At 42.5% G+C, this 21,882-nt stretch overlaps 1 protein-coding gene across 1 annotated transcript in view; it reads left to right on the top strand.

Annotated features, from left to right (window-relative positions):
- Positions 1 to 21,882, top strand: part of VASH2 (vasohibin 2) — a 67,082-nt gene that overhangs the window by 40,500 nt on the left and 4,700 nt on the right. The window contains exons 5-7 of the mRNA XM_018552840.1: positions 1,765 to 1,839; positions 19,178 to 19,559; positions 20,763 to 20,875. Of these exons, the coding sequence (XP_018408342.1) occupies positions 1,765 to 1,839; positions 19,178 to 19,559; positions 20,763 to 20,875 (570 nt within the window). The remainder of the gene's footprint in view (positions 1 to 1,764; positions 1,840 to 19,177; positions 19,560 to 20,762; positions 20,876 to 21,882) is intronic.

Genomic DNA, 21,882 nt, shown 5'->3' with positions numbered 1-21,882 from the left:
GTGAAGGAGGGGGGGGGGGGTCTCTATGTCTACATGGGCAAGGTGAAAGTGTCTTTTAAACACATGAAGTCAGGGAAATCGTTTTCCTACAGGACTCAAAAATGAATTGATTTGTTTTATTGTGTTGTTTTAGTTCTGAACACAATACAGAAGAAAAATGTCTACAAAATGCTTTTACATTGCCTTTGAATAATTAAGGAAATGGTGTTCATTAATTCAGTCCTCATCCGTTTCTGCCAGTATGTAAAAAGGGTTTTCGTGAAGCAAAGTGTTCTTGTGACTTCATATATCGGGCCAAAGAGACAGCTGACAGCAGTATCACACAAAGGCCTCCTTCTTGTGGGAATTCCCATGTGTACATGATTCTTGGATGCATTGTGTGACACATGTCGGGGTAATCTGTCTAGACATCTGTGCCAAGGTTTAAAGTAAAGCTATTTAAAGGACAACTCTAAGGAACTGTTAACATGGACATTAATTGCAAATGATCGATATGCATGTAAAATGTTTCCTAAATGCTTAAAGTGCAGCTGAAGCCAAAACTTTTTTTTCTTTCTTTTGTGGATAGAGTGGAGAGGGATGTGAATACCTGTCTTAGGTGTCATATTGGGGACGCAGATTGCCGTCTGTGTCCCCAATATGGAGATTTGGCCTGGTGACTGTTATCACTGAAAGTGTAAAAAATCCACATTACGGGTTGTTCCACCAGAACTGGAATGGATGGGAAAGCTTCCAACTAGCTCTGGTGACCCTGCTGTCCACTAGGGATTTCCCTCACTTTGGAGGGACTATCAGACTGGGAGTGAGGGGAAATCTCCCCAATGGGAAAAAAAGCTGGATGGGTTTATGGCCCTCCCTTACTCTACTCAAAGCGAAAAAAGTTTTGGCTTTAATCTTTGAAATGTAAGTAAATATGTTTGGTCGCATGTTGTAGCCAGTAGATGCCTAAAGTCTGCAAACTAAGGTAATGGGAACACTTCCACTGCTCTCAGTGCTCTGTGTGAAATCCTTCTGCAGCCATCAGCGCTTCCTTTTGATCCAATGTGTCTTTTTTTTGTTTTATATAAACCCAACAGATGCAAACACCAGAGTGCTGGATTAAATTTGGCCTGCTATGGCAGATCTAACGGGGTTAACTTTAGCACATACGGCAAACTTTGCTTAAAGTGAACTCGTAACACCTGGATCAGCAGAAACGACCTTCATTGAAAATCACATGCCAATGATCAGTAGATCGAAAGAGATGGGCAGCTGAAGTTTTAAGAAAATCTAAGCTTTTCCTTTTAAATGTTGAGCATAGCTCCTCCCCTTTCCACATCTGCAACCACCTATGGTGTTAAAGGGGCTCAGCTTTTATGGGAAGGCCATAATTTGCTTATAAGTTCAGCTGTCTATATATCTCTGGATCTCCCAAAAGTGTGGACAAGCAGCTTTTCACTGAATGATATGCTTAGATTGAATTGCCCAGGTTTTTGACAGTTTTACTTCTATGTTGAATGCTACAAAAGCCGTGAAAGGGACCTGGCACAGCGCTGCGCCCCTTCTTTCTATGCAAAGTGATTTTGTACAATGCAGAGGCACATTTGTGAGGACCAGTTATAGATGCAGTAAGATGCAAATTCGGGCAACACATCGAGTCCTCTGCTGAGAGTGAACCTTCTAGAAGTTGAAACCAGGGCCTCATCTCTGCAAAGCCACAGTGCTAATCAATAAACCACTCTGCTGCCAGTTATATGAAATACTTCCTCCTTATCTTTCTTCCAGGTTAATGGAGACGGCCCGTGAAATGACCAGAGAATCCTTACCTATTAAGTGTCTGGAAGCCGTTATTCTGGGAATGTATCCTTTCATGGTTATACTAAGCCTCTTTTATTGCTGTCGTCAGCTGAACTAATCCCATGATCCTTTGCTCAGTCAGTTGTCAAGTGCACAAATGTTATGACATAATAGGAGTATGGGAGAAGCAGAGATTGTATAAATATGCTTTGCATTGTGTTTCCAAAGGTGTGAACATTGATTAAAGGTTCATCCAGGCAACTACAGCACTTGGCAAATTAAGGAAAAATCTCTGCAAGGCTGGTGAGATAGCAGTTTGAGCTTCTAGGGGGCACCAGCCACATGTTTTCAACCACTGCCCAGTTCCCCCAACCATGCAGTTTGAAAGGCTTTTCCAAGACCAAAAACATTTTTTTGTTCATCGTGCATTGCTTCTCAGGTCACTGACCCAGATGGCGCTGTCAAAGTTTGGGCTGCATTATTCCATCAATTTCTATTGTTTCTGCAAGTATGATGACAGCTCGGGCCAAGCAGCACCAATTTAAGATCATTAAAATGAACATGTGTTATATAACAACACAGAAGGAAAAAGTTCACTTGCCTTCTGCGTTCTGCAGATACACATACCTTCCATTTGGTCCTCCACCGCTCTGTTCGGCTTCCAGGAGCAAATGGAGTAACGGTACAATCTGCATCTTGTAGCTTACACAGGACTAAGAACTCTCTATCCCCCCTCGTGGGAGAAAAGGTAATGCGTCTCATGCTTCCCCATATCCAAAGTTAGTATCTCCCATACCTTTTTATAGTTTTCAAATTTCCTTTAACAGCAATAAATATATGTGAAGCTGGGGAGGGTGACAGTTAAGTGGTTACATGTTTCTTGAATTATAGTGAGCCTCCTAGCTCCTCTTTACTGGAAACTGCACCCAAAATAGATAGGCTGTGGACAAAGGACTAGTCACCGGTATTGCCTGCAGGTTCCCTGCAGCCAATCTGATCTCCATTACTGACTTGTCATGTCTTGTTCTGCATTGTGTCTCTACTTGGAGGCTGCCATCTTGGTAGAGGAGCAGGGCTTATCTTCCTCATTGCAGAACTGGTCCCTGATAATTAAGAAGCAACAGGAGAAGTGGGGGAAGCACCAATACACAGAATGTATGAAGCAGGGAGATCATGCATTGCAAGTACTCAGGTACATCTTCCTCTCCAGCAAGGAGAACCGTGAGCAGCACAGTAGTAACATCGGTAAAACTCACTTCGAATCACCTGTGACTAGCAGTCAGAGGCTGCAGTGGCTGTAAAGGAATGCCTAGGCCTGGTCACATGTCTGGAAGTACAAGGCTAATTTTCAGGAGAAATTCAAGAGAAAATGTAAATTTTTTAAAGATACTCATTAGAAACAATGAACATTTCTAGATGTTCCGGATAATACACAAATTCTTCATTTTTGGAGTGTAGATCCTCTTTAACATCCCCACACAATTCCCGCTATAGTAAATTTGCTGAATTTAGCTTTTGAGGTTTGATGATGCCTCACTCTCCTCTTACACTGCTTCCCTTAAGTGCCATTATGGAATATACAACATTGATCTTACATGAGGACTCGGTAAGGATTTTGAAAAGGCACCCTATAACATTTTGCTTATATTTTTTATGCTTTTATATACACCATCCAGTTTTCACAGTGATGTACACCACATTCAGGGACAGTTTTCTGTGCTCAGTTATATTTGCTCATTCTTCTGCTGGGGGATGTGTTCAAGGTCCCAGATCGCTAACCTTGAGATTAGGACCAGACGCCTCCACCAAGTCCTTCTGTGTTATTTTCAGAGCATTTTCTGTTCTGTTTAACCACGTTTGTTTGGATTTTGTTGCGACATGATATAACCCGAGCTACATAAAGTACGAGCACTGGCACATCTACATCCTAAAATCCAGAACCACAACAGAAGGAGACCGTGCACTGTTTTCTGTGCACATTGTTAACTTATTATTTTATTGTATCATTTAGTTAAAAATAATGTTTAATATTACTTTCACTTTTTTTTACTTGCTTGCGGTTTCAAGTTTTTTGATTTTTGTACTTCATGTGCAGAATTGTAAAGCACGCTCTAAGGTTTATTTGTATATGAAGGAATGTGATGAGCAACATTGCCTAATTACTGCCAGGTTAAAAGAAACTGGGCTTAAAGTCCATCTCCAGGCACAAAAAGCTAAATCTGGACCACCCCTCCCACCTTTTGACCATAAAAAAAAAAGACGTTTTCACCTCTGGACACCGGTGATCCTGTGCAGGCCCGGTAGCATCAGGTTTTGTTGCTGCCCTTCGTCGTAATGTCACTATGTTGTCGCTAGGACACCGATGGACAACCAATTGGAAGTGCCCATGTCACCAGGCAGCCATGAAGACACCCAAAGTAGGATCATCTTACTCTTCACCAAGCAAGAATGAAGACTGCTCAGGATCTCCAAATGCAGTTCAAATGCGCCTATTTATTGACGTAGATGCAGCCTATCACACTGGTGCAATGTTTTGGGGTCTCGCAGGATCCCCTTCCTCAGGCAAAAACATGTGATGATCATGTGATGATTTTCCTCAGGCAAAAACATGTGATGATCATCATCACATGTTTTTGCTTGAGGAAGGGGATCCTGCGAGACCCCAAAACGTTGCACCAGTGTGATATGCTGCATCTACGTCAATAAATAGGCGCATTTGAACTGCATTTGGGGTGTCGGTGTCCCTGTTTCTACCTATGCATGTAACGGATGCCGCCGTTGACTACTGCAGCACCCATCCTGATTTTTGTGAAACAAGCGGTCAGGAGTACGATGGGTCCATGGACTTTTGTCTGCTCAGGACCTAGCACATAATGTGGTCATTCCTGAGAATTTGGGGCATTTATATGCATTCTCTATGTGTTTTTTCAATGCAACGCAGCATAAATTGTATGCTAATGAAACGCATCACAAGCTTTACAGTGAAGTATGTCTACTCTGGGCATGTTACTTCACATAAAGCTTGCCCCAAAAAAACAAAAACGGATTACAAGGAAAACGGAATGTACAGTCGCAGATCAATGGAACCCCTGGGGACCTGCGAGTTCTTCCAATTTTGATATGAACGAGCCCTGGCATGACCAGGCCTTTAATTGCCTCCATTTTTATATGAGCGTATGCCAAAGTGCATTTTGCAGCAGTATTTTACATTAGTATGGGATTGTTACACTAATGTAGCTCATTCAGTGATCCGAGATCCATCAAGCTTCTGCCGTTGTCTTTTGAGATTAAAATTGTGTGTATCTTCCTGCACTCCTTACCGGATCTCCTAGGAGATGATGTCTGTAATAGGGTGCTTGTAGCGACCACGGAGGCACCGTGTAGTCAAGTAGTAATTCCAAAAGATGTCACCAGCACTCCAAAAGTAGATTCAATATATTTTAATGACAACGGTCATTCAAAATCACAAGTACTTTCGGGGCCACGTTGGGTCCCCGACATTCTGAGCCTGATGACGGGGACCCAACGTGGCCCCGAAAGTACTTGTGATTTTGAATGACCGTTGTCATTAAAATATATTGAATCTACTTTTGGAGTGCTGGTGACATCTTTTGTCTTTTGAGATTAACCCCGAGTTGTAAATCTGAAAAGGAGCCAGAACTGAACCAAGAGAAAAGGCAGACCTCGTTGTGAATCCTCTCTTATGCCTTAATTGGTAATAGAACCCGTTTGGCGATGCTTCATTGCAAGATGTTACAAAAGACGGTTAATATCTGGCAGGGATAAAATTAACAATGCCTAAAATAAAAAAAATTTGTTTTCTTTTTTCTCCCGCTGATATTTCTTCGACGGACTGCTATACTCTGGAACAGAAAAGCCACGTTATATTGTGTTCTCATCTGTATGTGTAAAACTTCCCAGACCTGTACAGGATCGGACATGTTTGACATTGATATAATTTACTGCCAAAAGAAGCAAATCCGCTTTCTCTCGGTGGGATCTGGACAGAAAGATACTGTTGTTTCCTGATATACCAATATGATATCAATATGCCAATATGATCAACTTGAACTCTTTCATATCTTTCCATGAATCTTGTAATTTATGGTATAGTGACCCTGTAGAGCCTAACTCCAGAGAAATCCTTTTAAGTTTTTTTTGGATAGTGCGAAAACCAGACTTTCATCTGAAAATGCCAAGTGTCTGGCTGTCTCGTTGACCTAACTTTTATACTATCAACTCTATTTCAAAAGAGTTTAGTGCATATGATAGCATCACATTGGAATTCATCATGCACTGGTGTGATTTAACAAAGTGAATTCTGTTTGATGCTTTGAGTTAATGCTCTTAAGAATTCCCTCTAGAAACTGAGAGTTGGAGGTGTTCTATCAACCAGCAAAAGAGAACCAGACAGCGTCTTGTATCTTCATGCCAGATCAATTCTAAAGGCCCATTCACATCACATCGCAGTGCGCTGAAGTGCATGCATTTTCATACGTTGATGTCAGCCCACTGAAAATAAATGGGCTGCAGTGCACCTCAGTACATAAAAAAATAGACACTGCCTTCATTTATTTGCAGCGTGACGCACAGGGCACTATGAATGTTTTCTAACTAAACCTAACCCCGGATCCTAAGCCTAACTATAGCTGTGACACCCAGTAGTAACAGTTGTGTCTGAAGAAGAATCAGTGCGATAACTCCTGCTCTGAATTTAATCAGCAGCTTTGCGATGTAAGTAATGAAGCCATTAACCGATTGGTTGATATGGTCAGCGCAGACACTTTACTTGGTCTTGTTATAAATATTAGGTTGCCTGTCTTTTTAGGACATATTTGGACTTGTAGTTCATCCCAGCTGGAGGGGATTCAGGGAGCCAACCCTGCACCAAGATTCAGTTACTATGCAGAAAATGGTGATTTGTTTTACTCTGATTTAGTGGGTGGTGGACCTCCAGAAGAGTGCGTCTGAAAAGGTTTGGATGGTTTATGCCGAGAACAATTATACATTATGTGTGGAACAAGTCACTGCACCCCGTTCTTATCCTGTTGACATGGCAACTGCTACAGTTTAACCTCTCTGTATCCTCACAGCACCACTGCTGTAAAGAAATTTCCATAAGGCATTTAGTACATTATCCACGCTGTAGCTTTCCTCTTAGTGATCACACAGATTACATGTTCCACTCGCTGTGTAATCAGAATCGGAACTGCCGATGTACTTTCTGTTCTGTATTAACTTGCTAACTTAATAGCCATCATTTAAAGTAGAACTCCGCTTGCAGCTTTTCTTTGAATAAGGTTTTAAAGTAACCCACAAGATGCATATATTTACTTGTCTATAATTAAATGCAAATAAAGCCTTAAAGTCAAACTTTGGCTTTGTGACCCCCCCTCTCCTATTAATGCCCCCTTGTTGTATGCATTTTCTACCCGCCCCTTACTTGAACTTTTCCAGCATACGTTCCTCAATTCCGGGATAATTCTTTTTTTTCGAAAATAGTTTATTCGTGTCAGAAAGATATACATTCATGATAACATTCTCGTGTGTTAAATACCAACACATTTTAACAACTTTTGAAGCATATACCTTGTAAAGTTCGGGATATGTTGAGACAAAAGATAGAACGATAGAGTAGGAACAATTCGTTTCAACAGAATATATCTTATCGTAACATAACATGCCAGGGGATATCTTCTTGTGGGCAATTCGTCCCTGTACAGTGCCCTGGGCATGAGGCCTCGTGCTTTTCGGCTTCTGTGTAGCCTAGTACCCCGGGCATTGTTCCCCCCCCCTGTGGTTTTTAGGCCTGCGGCCCTATCCGAGTATCCCTAGAGTTTAACATGTTAATTTTAAGTTTAACACTAAATTCCGGGATAATTCTAACTGCTCATGTGATCCTCTCTTCCTCCAGGCTCTCTCAGTGGGTACATTGGGTGGTCCTCGGTACTGTGGGGAACAGGCCTTATGTTACTGCAGCACTGTTCTCTGCAGCCCAGGATGACGCGATGATGCTCCTCCATGCAGTATGTCTATGACAGCCTGGGCTCACCAGAAGTGGGTTAAATGGGGCTCAGTGTCCTTCAACCCAAAAGAGAACTGGAGATCAGCAGCACAGGAGGACATGGAGGTCATCGCTGGAGCGTGGAAAGGGCGAGTAGTACTTTGCAATCTTTTTTCCCAATGGACAATATGGAATAGAATATTTACAAAGATAAATCATAAATCCTGGAGTTGCACTCTAAAAAGCAAAGGTTACATTAGGCTCAGTCACTTTGTGTGTCACTTGCCTTATCAGATTTTATTTTGTAACTGCTATTTCCAACTCCTATCGGTTGTCTTTCCCCTCAGATTAACAGACATTACTCCAAATAATAATCTTTTATAGCTTGGTGAACTATTGTGTGGAACCATCATGAAACATCCACACCTACTTGTACAAAGGTTCCCATGCTTCCTGTAGACATATTTCAGCTGTGTGTTTAGCTTTTCAGTTCTTGCATATTCTTCATTTTACTGAAAGAATGAAAATTATCATAACTATTTTAACAATGTGCACACACCTTGTAGGACATGCCGGTGTTTCCATGAATAAATCAGAAACGTTGTCAGTCATGTAATGGTGGCAGGGGAAATTAGATGGGTAATTAGGAATAATGTTTATGGGGTGTCATTCTCGTCCTTGCTGTCCTTGGTGATTAAACTCCCACTCACCTCTATTTAAACATTCAGAAGATAATTCTGTTAGTATGAAGAACAATGATGTTGAGCTTAAAACAGACATAATAATAATTGCCCTATTCGCAAGGGTGGATGTTACTGGATTACCTGTAATAGAGAAGAATCATACAGTCTGCTTCATAAATATAAAAAGTAAAGCACCGCATTGTCTTGATACAGAAGGTGCTGAATGTCATATAAGATGAGGATACAGCAGGACAGAGGACATAGAATACGACATCAGAATACGAAAAGATGGTCGCCTGTTACATGGTGGAATACATTCAAAGTCAAGTACATCATAAACACATCAGTTATATATTAAGCCTTGGAGACGTGTTGTATGGCCTTCCACCAGAATGTGGTCTCGTCATGTCCTCTCTTGCCACCAGAAATCTACAAAAGTAAGATGGAAGGGAAAAAGGAAAGGTAGACGTAGCAGAACAGGGAGCTGGTCAACAATAGAGTGAAGAGAAAGTAAGAGGCAAGAAGGGCAGTATAAGGATAGGATCCTGGTAGGTTGGATGAAGGGGGAACAGCATGGTGATTTAAGCCTGTGTAGGAGCTGCAGTGGAGGGTATCCTTCAAAGATTAGGAAATATGCCAGCAACATTCAAAAGGGATTCTAAAGGAAGGGAGTTCTGGCATTCTCATTCCCAAAGATTTATCAATGAAATGCCCCTTAAAGGTGTATCTATGGGATAGCCAGGGAGTGGTACTCAACAGTTATTTATTTATGTTTCCTGCACCAGAAGATAAAGAATACTTGCCTCTCTGATTGGTGGTGATTCGGAACTACCCTGTCTTCAAGAGCTACAGTTCCCAAATCATTTTTTTATCTGACACTGAGAGTGTTGGGTAACTACTTCCCCCCCACTGTGCGCTGTGGTTCCATCTGTGTCCTGTTGTGACCTAGAGACAAGTGTATGGAACCACAGCGTATGGTGGGGGGGAAGCAGAAGGTTTTTGGGGGCCGTAGGGTTTGAACTTTGTAAATGTTTATGTCTTAGCTCGCCAGAGAGGAGGGTATTCTTCATCTTCTGTTGTGGGATTAATCCAGAAGATTATGACGTTAGAGCTGTGATGATGAACGGCACACCACTGACCAGCTGTGCATCTGGAATTGCTGGTCTACACAGCAAATAGAGCCTGAATACAAAGCTGTCTCTTCCAACTTGTCTTGTAAAGTGTATACCCAGCCCAAAACGAACCCATGTCTGATTTTTAGTGCTATCTGGAGCTTCATTAGAGAGATTCCCCCTCACTTCCTGTCCTGCTCACAATGTTTTACCAGGCAGGAAGTTATGGGAACTCTCCAAAAGCAACACAGACAGAGATAAAATTGCTTCTCTTTTGTAGAATAGGGGAAGGCTAAACCCCATATAACATTTTTACTGCTATCCAGGCATCTGTTATAAAGATGTATCCTCACTTCCTGTCCATATAATAACCTTTCACTAGGGATGCACCAATACTGAGTATTTGGGCGAGTACTCATACTCCCCCCCAATGCTCCGATACCTTCCCCAATGCCGGAACTTCCGGTCAATCAGCATCGAGCTGGCCGAACTGCCAGCTCCATGCTGATTGGCTGGGAAGCCGGCTTTTCAACCAATCTGCATGGAGCCGGCCAATCAGGAAGCCGGGAGGCACATTCACGTAGGTGCAGGTTTCCCGGCCAATCAGCATTGAACCGGCCAAACATGGAGCCAGCTTCCCAGGAAATCAGAAAGCTGGGCGGCTTTTTTTACCCACTGCCCAGCTTCATGATTGCCCAGGAAGCCAGCTCCATGACAGCAGAAACACCGGTATCGGTACTTGGTATCGGCGAGTACAGACAACAAAATATCGGTACTCGATACCGAAAAACCGGTATCGGTGCATCCCTACCTTTCACCAAACAAAAAGTGCAGGAACTTAGTAACACAGACAGAATTAAAACTGATTTTCTTTAGTAGAGTTGAGGAAGGCTAGAACCTCCATCATGGTTTTTATTTAGGCCTGCCTCCATGTTGTCTAGTGAGACAGTTGTCAGCAGGGCAGGAAGAGAGAAGAAATCTCTTTAAGTGTGCTCCTGATGGCATTAACCCAAAGGGAGTTCTAATCCGCCCCCACTTTGTCCAGAACTAGAAAATAAGTATTTAGCTTGACATAAAATTAGGGTGAGTTATAGGATGGATTCAGTAATAACAGAGTTAATGCTTAATACGTTTCCATAACTAGTTGATCTTCCAGTGTGTTAGCATTGACCCAAAATCCAGGCCATTCCTTGCTAAACAGTACTGTTCCCAACACCATCCACCAATACAAATTATTAGGGCCTGTTTACACCTGTGCATTGCAGTAACTTGCATGTGATTTACGTGCATTGCGGTAAGAAGTCTATTTATTTTAAATGAGCCTCGACGCACCAAAGATCCTGTGCGCCTCACTTTTCTTAACACACAGACCATTCACATCTGTGTGCTTTGGTGCATTACAATGCATGTGCGGGGTTAGTGCGTTGGGGTGCTATTAAAAATGAATAGCAATGCGCCGCACAGGTGTGAACAGACCCTTAAAGTAGGACTGAAGCCAAAACTTTTATACTTTTTTCTTTTAGTTTTGGATTGCGTGAGGGAGGGTTATAACCCCATTAGGTTTTTGTTTTTTTCCCTTTATTTCCAATTGGGGATATTTCCTTTCACTTCCTGCCCAAAAGGCACAACAGGAAGTGGGAGAAAATCCCTGCAAAATGAGTGAAATCCTTGGTGGTCACCAGAACTTGTGCTCCCATTGGAGGATTTCCCATCTATTCCTGTTCTGGTGACGACCCAAACATTTGGGATTTCTTTTCCCTTTTAATGATATTGACATATAAAGACAGTGGGAGGAATTCATCAAAACTGGTGCAAGAAAAATCTGGAGCAGTTGCCCATAGCAACCAATCAGCAGCTCTCTTCAGTTTGATCAGAAAAGATTTGAAAATGAGACGGAGATGCTGATTGGTTGTGGTGCAAATCTGCTCCAGATTCTGTCAGCTCCAGTTTTGATCAATTCCCCCCAGTGAATCTCCCCAGCAGACCACAATAAACCCCTGTCCGGTGTTCTAATGCCTCTCCACTCTATGTAAAGCTGCCCATACACCTGACGATTATTGCACGATAATCGCGAATGATCCCGCGATCGTATGATAACCGTAAGGTTGATGGGCAGCGTGCGACTGCATTTACTGTACGGTCGTGCGATTTTCGTATAACGAGCACGCTAGAAAACCCGCCAAAAATCGTACGACTTTCGGCGGGTTGGTAGCTCGATCGCAAGACAAAAGCTGCATGACCCGAGGTGCGCAAGCGCACACTGCCCGCTCACCATTGCAATCATCTGCAAGCCCTCCCCTCAGCGGAGAGGACTTGCGATAATCGCAAGTACGATCTGCCTCTCCATGATGGGCAGGTCGTACGGAATTTTAATCACCTTACAACCATCGCACAAGGAAAGTCGTGCGATGGTTGTAAGGTGTATGGCCACCTTAAAACTATAATACAAAGTTGTGGCTTTAGTTGCACTATAAGGTTTCAGTGTCAGAGCCTTTGTTTTCTGTCCTGCATTGTTCTAAAATCCTCCATATTCCTGCAGGACAGAGACTGGTAGGAATTAAAGCTGTGTAATTAAGAGTAAATAATTGGGACCCCCCACACCGTGGAATGTTGCCCGGTCCCCTCTGGCCTGTGCATCATGTGCTGGAATCTGGTCGGTTGACTGTGGTAGCCATGTGTACACAGCTTAGCAGTTGCTAGGAGACAGAAAACCGGCGCTGACAGTTATATATGTGATGGGGAGCTTAGTGACAAGTCATTTTAATCCGGTCACTTATTACAGGAGCCGTCGGTGACATTTTACTGTGCTGTTATTATTTGAGCTGAAATCATTTTTATAGCTGGGATTTTACGAGGCCCATCAGGGAAGAGGGCTGGTTGGTTTACAGGCAAATTTAATTTTGCTTCATTGGCACAAGGGAGATTATTTGTTTCTCTGGTGACTAATTATATCTCAGTGTCTGTGTATGACTCGCACAGCCAGCTCTGTACTAAAAGTAAAGTTCTCACATCTCGTTATCTCTAACCCAAACTTTGGGTGTGCTATGACCCTATGGTGTGAACAGGCCCTTAGGCCTCATGCACGTGGCTGAGGCGCAATATAATTCTGAATTGAGTTTTCTATTAAAAAAAAAGCTAAAAAAAGTATCAATCTTCACGCATTAAATAAGTCTGATTTCTGTAGTAAAATGGCGATGACGCATGTTAACTTTAACGATAAGATTTATTGCAAACTGAGCCAACCATACAGCTCGTGTAAGTGTGTATGAAGCTGGGAGATTTGTGCAGCCGGGTGTGATGGTGTGACACTGCAAGCCTCTCACTTCCACCATCTGCAAGGCGTATTGTGCGCTTCGCTCGCTATTCCCATCACATGGCACCGGTGCTGGAGTAGGATGTGTGGACGTGGGAGGAGGTGGCTGTGAAGTCTTTGTGTTGTACTAACAGATGAGTATTAAAGACAAGGAAAAATTACATGTTACAGACGAGGCTGTTCATGGAACGATTACAGAGAGCAAACACGTTGTGTTAACTCTCTTCTCATGACTCGGATCTCTCACATTAAAGGGGGACTCTGGGCTAAACAAACATTTCAAAGCTTCTAATGCCAGAGCTGTTTTATTCTCTAAACATAACCCATTACCAGTTATTAAATGAGTAGATTCCACATTTAAAGTAGAACTCCAGTTTTTGGGGGATTTTTTTTTTTTAAATAACCAGCCCAGCAATATTAAAAATAAAATAAAATAAAATCATCTTTATCTGCAATATTCACTTTCATTGTAATGGTGTACCCTGCAGAAGGTCCACTCCTCCATCAAATGGTGCTTCCTTGCAGCCTGTGTCATTTAGTCCTATTTCTGTGAGCCCCGGCATGACCCCTGCCTATGACAGTTGGAGTACAGCAAACGCAGCACATTCCTTACAGCGACCAGTCATAAAGCAGGTACTATGGTGGCCAGATGGATGGTGCTGTCATCATGGACATCCAGAATATCACAAGCCCACCATATTCAAAAATGCAGACAAGGCATTAATTTGTCATCCACAAAAAGCGACATATCCAGGCCATTGAAGACTTCTCCTTCGGGCAGTGGTGAGGGAGAGGTCCTTATAGGCCTCAAAATGCCTTTTGTGGGTGACAAATATTTTAATTTTTGAATATGATGTGCTGGTGATATTGCTTCCTTGGATGTTGTCAATGACCGCGCCATCTGTCTGGTCACCATAGTACCCTCTTTATGATTGGTCACTGTAAGGAGTGTGCTGCATTCTCTGCACACCGACTGTCCCTTAGGGGCGCATTAGCACACATGCCTTGGTCATTCAGTGCCGGAGTAAGTGCCTCCTACTGCCGTCACCAGATGGGATAAGGAGTCATGTTTTCACTAGAACAGCCAGAAAACTCTTGTTGTATTTGTGTAATTGTTAAACATCGTTTGGGGTGTGCGCCACTCAAAAATGGAGTTCTGTTGATCGGTCTTTATACTGTAAAAAATACATTTTGTAGAAGCCAATATGAATGTTAGTTTGTAGTAATCCTACAATGTTAAACCTATTTTGTCTTGCTGTCATGGCATGCTGAGTTTTGTAGTTCCTCTTCCTATTAAGAGCTCCTCAAACCCAGTTGTCTTTGAAATGGTTTAAACACTCTTCCTATTTGCTCTTCTACATCTAGGTGTAAGATTGTTTTGTGACTCTGCCTCCACTGTGTGGACGATTCTGTATCCTTATTGAATTAGAGTCAGGTGACAAATGTTGACAGGTGAGAGATAAGGGACAATTATCACAGCTTGGTGCAGTCAGCCATTTCTCATCATGGCTGGGTGCCGCCGTCAAATAATGGGTGTTACTGTTTGCTAGGCAAACTCCGTGGCGGCACCTGCTGGGTAACAGAGACGAGCTGTTTTTCTTGCTGGATTATTCCGTGAAATCTCTGCCCTTTCGAGGAACACTCCTTACTTTAACTTCAATAATATCTTCTAAAAGGGCAACTTCAAACTGTTGGTATCATGGAGTATCTTAAAGCTGAACTCCGGGCTAGTTACTAATTGTCTCCCATTTTTCCTGTCCCGATACAGGATATGATCTGGTAATATTGTAGAAGGAGCAGGAGAGGTTCAGTCACAGAATGGATGAAGCAGACACAGGGAGATCCTTGCACTGCAGGTCCTCAGGTACAGCTTCCTCTCCAGCAAGGAGAACAATGAGCAACACAGGAGTGACACCAAATCTAACTCAAACTCCTCTCACTAGCAGTCCCTTCGATTATTTCACACAACATATATAGAACCATGAGGTGTATGGCACAGAAGCGCATTGTTATGTTTCAGGAGGAATTGAAGGGACAATGTGTACAGTTTTTAGGGTACTGCTTGGGTACAATTAACCTTACTATATATTCCCCATCAGACAGCAGATCTTGACTGAGCATGGCCCACAATATGTGCAACGTAATCAACTACTGGGCTCTGTGTATGATACTGCTTTAAAGGAGAACTATGAGGTGAGTGCTTTTCACTCACCTCATAGTTCTAGCCGACCTGTGACAATGAGACTGTCACAGGTCGGCTCAGTAGATCGGGAAGTGAGCGAACACATACCAGCGTTCGCTCACTTCTCGATCCTGTCACGGCTCTCTGCCGTGACAGGGGAGGGGCTGCATTCCCCGCTCCGATCCGCCAGCGCTGGCTGGCGGAACAGACGGGGGAGGGGGCGGGTACAGCTGGCTCTGCCTCTAGAAAGGCAGAGCCAGCTGTCAGTCACGCAGCTGGGCGGATCTCGACATAATTGTCGGGATCCGCTTCAGCTGCGGCGTCTCAGCTCGCGGTATACTGAGCTTTGGGTGACGGGAGGACGCTAGTTTGTGTCCTCCCGTTACCTTAAGGAGAACTGTGTGGGAAAAGCCCTAACCCCATAGTTCTCCTTTAATTACCTTGACGCTGAAAGACCGCATGTGTTGTTATTCTTACTTAAGTGCTGAAAGCCAGCATGTGTTATCAGCATTAGTTCATGCAATTGATGGGGCAGCAACTGTTAGACCTTAGTGGGCCTTTCACCTCTGACTCTTAGCTCCAAGAGTTGCTATCAAAGTATGTAAACGAAATAAAAGTGTAAATACAAATCTTTCATAAGTATGCTTGAAAATGTTAATACTTTGAAGCAGGGGTGGGCAAATACGACCCTGCAGCTGTTGCAGAACTACAAGCCCCATGAGGCATTGCAAGACTGACAGTCACAGGAACGGCTACAAGAGGCATTTTTGGATTTGTAGCTAAAGCACAGCTGGAGGGCCGGAGTTGCCCACCCCTGCTCTAAAATGAATGTATAGCTAAAGCCTTTTTTTGCTGTCTGTATCTTGCTGGGGAGATATCCCTTCACTTCCCGAGACATAACAAGAAAGAAGAGAAAATCTTCCCCAAGTGAATCGAATTCCCATCTCAGTTGTCACTGGAACATTTTGAAGAATTCCTCTTACCTGTTGCTTTGGTAACAATTTTAAAATGTTGTGTTTCCCATCACCTTCTGTCTCTGTGACATTAGTCGCCAGGGCAGAAAAAGAGAGTGAATCCTGCCCAGCAGGGACATAGACTTCAAGATGAACTTTGCAGAGGGTCTAACCCCCACTCTGTCCAAAACTTTAAAAAATTGTTTCTTTTATTTACAGTTTACTGGAATATTCGGATGATTGCATAAAGCCAGTCGTGATGGTTCTCCTTAAAGCAGCAGCTGTCTGAGGCCATGTTAAGGTTGCAGCCAGTGTGTGAGGGTTTGGGAAATGTCAGTCTCAAAGGTCATAAAAGCAACAATGTCAATTGATATCCATCTCCTTTAAGAAGTATTAAATGGCTCATCATCATTTTTGTTTCTTATATACCAGCGCCCCCTACGGGTAGAATCAGTTACTACACTTTGAGACATTTTTACTCTGGGTCTTTCCAATTTGTGGGCTCATTAATCTTCCCAGCCTGTTTTTTTTTTATATAAAGACAAATGACATTGCCTAGTAAATTAAATTATTCTGAATTATCCTTCCTGGTATTTAATATGGTGTGCTAAGGCTATGTCAATACATGATGCATGCTTTGTATTTGATTTGATCCAAGAGATTTATTTGTTGACCAAGTGCTAAAGCAGCTGTGTGGTAAGCCATAGTATGCACAGGCCAGTTTTCTTGCCTGTAGTAACTAAATACAACCCCTGGTCCAATTTTCAGAGTAAAAGCTGAAACATGACTTGTTACTTTGGGCAAAAACCTGATTTAGTTTATTATTATTATTATTATACAGGATTTATATAGCGCCAACAGTTTGCGCAGCGCTTTACAATATAAGGAAGACATTACAATCACAATACAATTCAAGACAAGATGGTAAGGAGGGCCCTGCCCCTGAGGGCTTACAATCTAAAAGGGAGGGGCAATTGATACATGAGGAGGTAGCTGTGTGGGGATGAATTGTTTGAGAATGTGATAGTTGAGTGGTTAGGTTGAGGTGGGATAAGCTTCCCTGAAGAGATGAGTCTTTAGGGATCGCCTAAAGGCAGTCAGGGTGGGAGATAGACGGACAGGTTGGGGTTAGTTCCCCTCTTCCTCAAGGAACCAAGGTGATCCTCTCCTCCTCCATTTTCCTCAGCTCCCTATATTTCTATGAATAGAATGTCTAAATGCAGAATACTTAGACCTAAGCTTGATATACCTCAAACTATCTGAATTTACAATCCCTGTTAATGACTTGCAAGGGCCTGACTGGTGTAACACAAACTGAATGGATTGTTTAGGTTTGTCCTCATATTACATAGATTTGGTAAATTTAAAGAAGATTGTACAATCAGATTACATAGCCCTAAAGGTTAATGTGATCTCTGCTGATGGGACATTTGGCCGCCTGATGGTTTATAAACGGCAGTACAGATATAAGCATCCATCACTTCTCTGTTCCAGACTGTATCTTGGTAGGCAAGTGGTTAACGTTGTGTGCTTTCGTACAAAGTTGCTTTTGTATTTTTAGAGTTTTCCCTGCTTTTCTGGCTGGCGCTTCTGTATAGGAGAATGAGAGGTGAAGGTCATAGACGATGGAACAGGAAGAGACAGCTTTCTGCCTCTGAAATGTTAAGTATCGCCTCTGGTTGTGCAGCACTGCTACACTTCTCCTTTTGTTCCGAGGTGGTGGCTTGACAATAATTCTTCTGGTTGCGTAATGCAGTACGGTAATTCATAACCGCTTGGTCAACATACATTATTGTGTACCTTGAACGCTCACTGTGCGGGTCTCATTAATATATGCATACATACAACTCACAGTTACAAATGAACTGCCAGGACAACGGCCTATACCTATAATTGCAGATCTTTAGTCACACCAGCTCTCTGTCTTCATTAGCCAGTGCAAGAATGCCCGTTATCTGGTTAAGTTGTAATTTCAGATGGTGTGCAGGGGATGTTTGCCTGTAGCTCATGAATTGTACCTTTCAGTTGATTAAAGTAGATTTAACCCGAATTACATTTGGATTGCTGAAGTATTGTGTATTATATAGAACTGCTATTTGTTTTTTCTTGTGAAAATTACTTGTTTTCATCCATTGCTCGGTGATTTCCTGCAGTCTCTTTGCAGCTACCTACTATACTTCAGCAATGACTGCATGGCATTTCTCGGGGTGATTTTTACTGATGGTATAAGAGAAATGTCCCCACCACACACTCATTTGTTTGTTCTCATCTCCTTCTCCTCTTCCTCGTCCCCTCCTTATTTCTTCCTTCTCATCTCCTCCCCCTCCTCATTTCCTTTCCTTTCTTCCTCATCTCCTTCCGCCTCCTCATCTCCTTTCTCCTTATCGCTGTCTCCCTCCTCCATCCCCTTCCCAATCCTCATTTCCATCCCCACTCCTCATCTTCATAACCCCTCCTTGAGCACAAGAAGTTATCAAATCACAAATGTTCTAGCAAAATCAACAGGATTTTTTTTGCACTTCTCAAACGGATTCAACAAAACACTTTCAATCATATATTTGTCAGACTAAAGGGAACAAGCAACACAAGGCAGTCGTTGGGGTCACATTCATTGTAATCTATGCTTTGTTATATCTGTCCCATTGTTGTAAATGCAGAGAATTTAGATTTAGGGAGCACACTTTACAGAGGTAACTTGCAGTTGGCAGCGCGGCTTCACAAGTACAGTATTTGTAATTGTATGCAACAAAAACCTTTTTTATTTTTTTTTAACCAGGAATGTTGTAACAGTTTCATTATTGTGCAGACTAGCTGGAGCGTATGCTGGGGAAATGTTGTATTGTTTTGTAGAGTATCTAGAGTAGTGAGTCAATGTACAGTGTATAATTACAGTTGATTATCTAATAGGTATAGTTGTTTGGTCATGTGACTGACACTTTCCTCGTTTGTAAAGCTCTCTATAGAAACAGAACTCAGTTTTTACTGGTTTGTATTTTCCTGAATATATAATCAAAATACCGCAAGTATAAGTACCTGCTCCTTTTATATTCTATTTCTATTATCTCCTGTATAGAAGAAGTCCGGCTGATCAGTCCTTATTCATTGCACTCTACACAAACAATAAGAGTTTCTTTTCTTTAATACCATACTAAAGATATCTGACGAATGGACAGGCGAGTGTGGAGCGGTTCCCCATCAGCTTTAAAACTCAGTTCTCAGGGAACTATTTTCACCATGTCGTGCTGGGGATTCACTGCAATGGACGCTACGGCACGCTGGGAATGAGCCGGAGATCAGACCTCATGGACAAACCCTTGACTTTTCGGACTCTAAGTGAACTCATTTTTGACTTTGAAGACTCTTACAGAAAGTATTCGCACACAGTCAAGAAAGTCAAAATTGGCTTGTATGTTCCCCACGATCCCCACACCTTTCAGCCCATTGAATGGAAGTATCTTGTCATCAACATGGGGAAGATGGTGAGAGCAGACATCAAGAAGGAGCTGGAGAAGCATGCCCGGGACATGAGAATGAAGGTGGGTGGTGTGCTGGAAAGCCAGAGAATTCATAAGGCCAAAAAAAATGTAAAGATATTTTAAAGCCCAACTTTTTATTGTGGGACTGTGTTCCAATTGGGGGGATTTGAAAAATAATTTGAACTTCTGTAGATGGACAATGCCTTGTGCTTTCAGTTGCCTTCAACTGCATTTGAGTTCCATCTGAGAACCTTCACAAGTGCATCTGCAGTAGACCTTCTTATGTGCTGTTGACCTCCTGCTAAGATGCCTCAAGCTGCCTCTGCATATTCATTGCAGTGTATGCAGAGAAAAGCCATTCAGACATGAGCAAAAGCCATGTGTACAGGCCCTGATAGAGTTTGACCTGTATGTCTGAATTTATAGTTCACAGTCAGTTGGTAATTCATTTAAAGAAAATCTTTCCTGAGAGAAGCATGGAAGCGGCCATTGCTACTTCTTTTTCTGCAAACAGTTGCATGGCTGTCTTGATGAGCCCCTAATGTCAATACTTTAAAAGAGAGCTATGGGGTAAGTGTTTTTCCCCTTAGTTCACTTAAGGGTCATGGGAGGACATATACTAGCGTCCTCCCGTGACCCAAAGCTCAGTATATTGCAAGCTAAAGCTTGCGGCATACTGAGACCGATGCAACCGGGATGGATCCTGACATTACTGTTGAGATCCACCCAGCTGTGTGAGTGACAGCTGGCTCTGCCTATCTAGAGGCAGAGCCTGCTGTACCCGCCCCCTCCCTCGTCCATTCCTTCAGTCAGCGCTGGAGGAGCGGGGAGGGGGGTCGAATCCCTGCAGGGAGCCGTGACTGCCAGTCACGGCTCTCTGCAGGGAGATGAACGAGAAGTGAGCGAGCGACAATATGTGTTTGCTCACTTCCTGATCTATTGAGCCGACGTGTGACAGTTTCATTGTCACATGTCGGCTTGAACTATGAGGTGAGTGATTTTCACTCACCTCGTAGTTCTCTAAGTCTCAACCCTAGAACAAGTATGTAGGTAAGGACTTCTCTGACTACTCTAAATTTTCACATCTGCCTACTTGATAGAGGTCAGTGACTTAGAAAGTACTGAGGCCAGAGAATCAGCACAGCGAAAAAGTTACTGCACTGTATTTCCTAATGTGATGTTTTATAGCTGACTGTGAAGCTTTCTCTAGATTAGCCAGGTTCATAGCAGGAACCTCGAATCATGTCTCTGCAATTTTTGTAGATTCTGAAGTCGTCCTGTGTTCAGTCACCTGTGAAGGAGAGAAGAGGAAAGTCTGTTTCCCCTCCCAGAATCCGTATCAGTCCCCAGAGAAGAGTCTGCAGGAGAGACAAGTCGTGAGTATTAAATATACCTGGATTCTAGATATAAATATGGATGAATGGACTTTGTGTCATTTAGCGCTTTTAGCTCTTTTTGGTTGGGTTGGCTTTTATACTGTCCTGAATTATTTTCATAATATTCCAGTGATAGCTGGAATCGGGGAACTGCTTAGGGGTGCAGCCCCTGACTTTTGACTACAGCAAAAAAATGTATCTATGTCTTGGACAAAGGCTCAGGTTCCCTATCTGGCTGTCTTCCCTGTCTGGCTGGTGCAGTGTTTACTTCCTCCTGTACTGTTTACCTGTCTGTAGAGCCATGCCTGTGTTAAAAACAAGGCTGGTAGGATCTGATGCTTTTTATGCCCCATGATCCAGTGTGCCACAGACCCCCTCTCTGTCTTCAGCTTGATCTTGTTACATGAAGAACTTGTAGTAGTAATCATTGTGCTGGCTCTAAATAGACTATTCTACACATGGTAGGCGCTTTTTTGCTGCATAATCTGAAAAAGATCGGGGACTGAGGGGGGCATTGTCATTATTTTTCTATAAAAAGCCCACATTGAGACCTTCATACAATACCAGTCCAGTGGTAGGGCTGCAACTAACAATTATTTTCATAATCGATTAGTTGGCTGATTATTTTTTTGATTAAACGGAAACAAAAATGAAGACAATCTTTTATTTAAAATACTCAAATGCAGTGTTACAAACAAAGTTTACTTCACAATAAATCTGCATGCACAATTTCAACAATTGCACTGCGCTAAAACGCACGGCATTGCGGGACCGCACGTAACAGAGTTTGTGAGGCCAAAACGGAAAATGACTTTCCCCCCCTTTTAAAAAAAAATAATTGCATGTATTATGTTAGACATTAGTTTAATTTAGTTTCAAGGATTTAAAATCTAAATTGAAAAACTCCAAGCCAATATAATAATATAACCAAACTTTTATTTAAAATAAAACACCAAAATTGGACCAAAAAAACAATTATTTATAAAAGAGAATATATATATATATAT

This window comes from Nanorana parkeri, unplaced genomic scaffold (genome assembly GCF_000935625.1).
Source record: "Nanorana parkeri isolate BGI_ZX_2015 unplaced genomic scaffold, ASM93562v1 scaffold1, whole genome shotgun sequence".
Taxonomy (NCBI): domain Eukaryota; kingdom Metazoa; phylum Chordata; class Amphibia; order Anura; family Dicroglossidae; genus Nanorana; species Nanorana parkeri.
The sequence above is the reverse complement of the archived record's forward strand: the minus strand, read 5'-3'. Positions and strand labels throughout refer to the sequence as shown.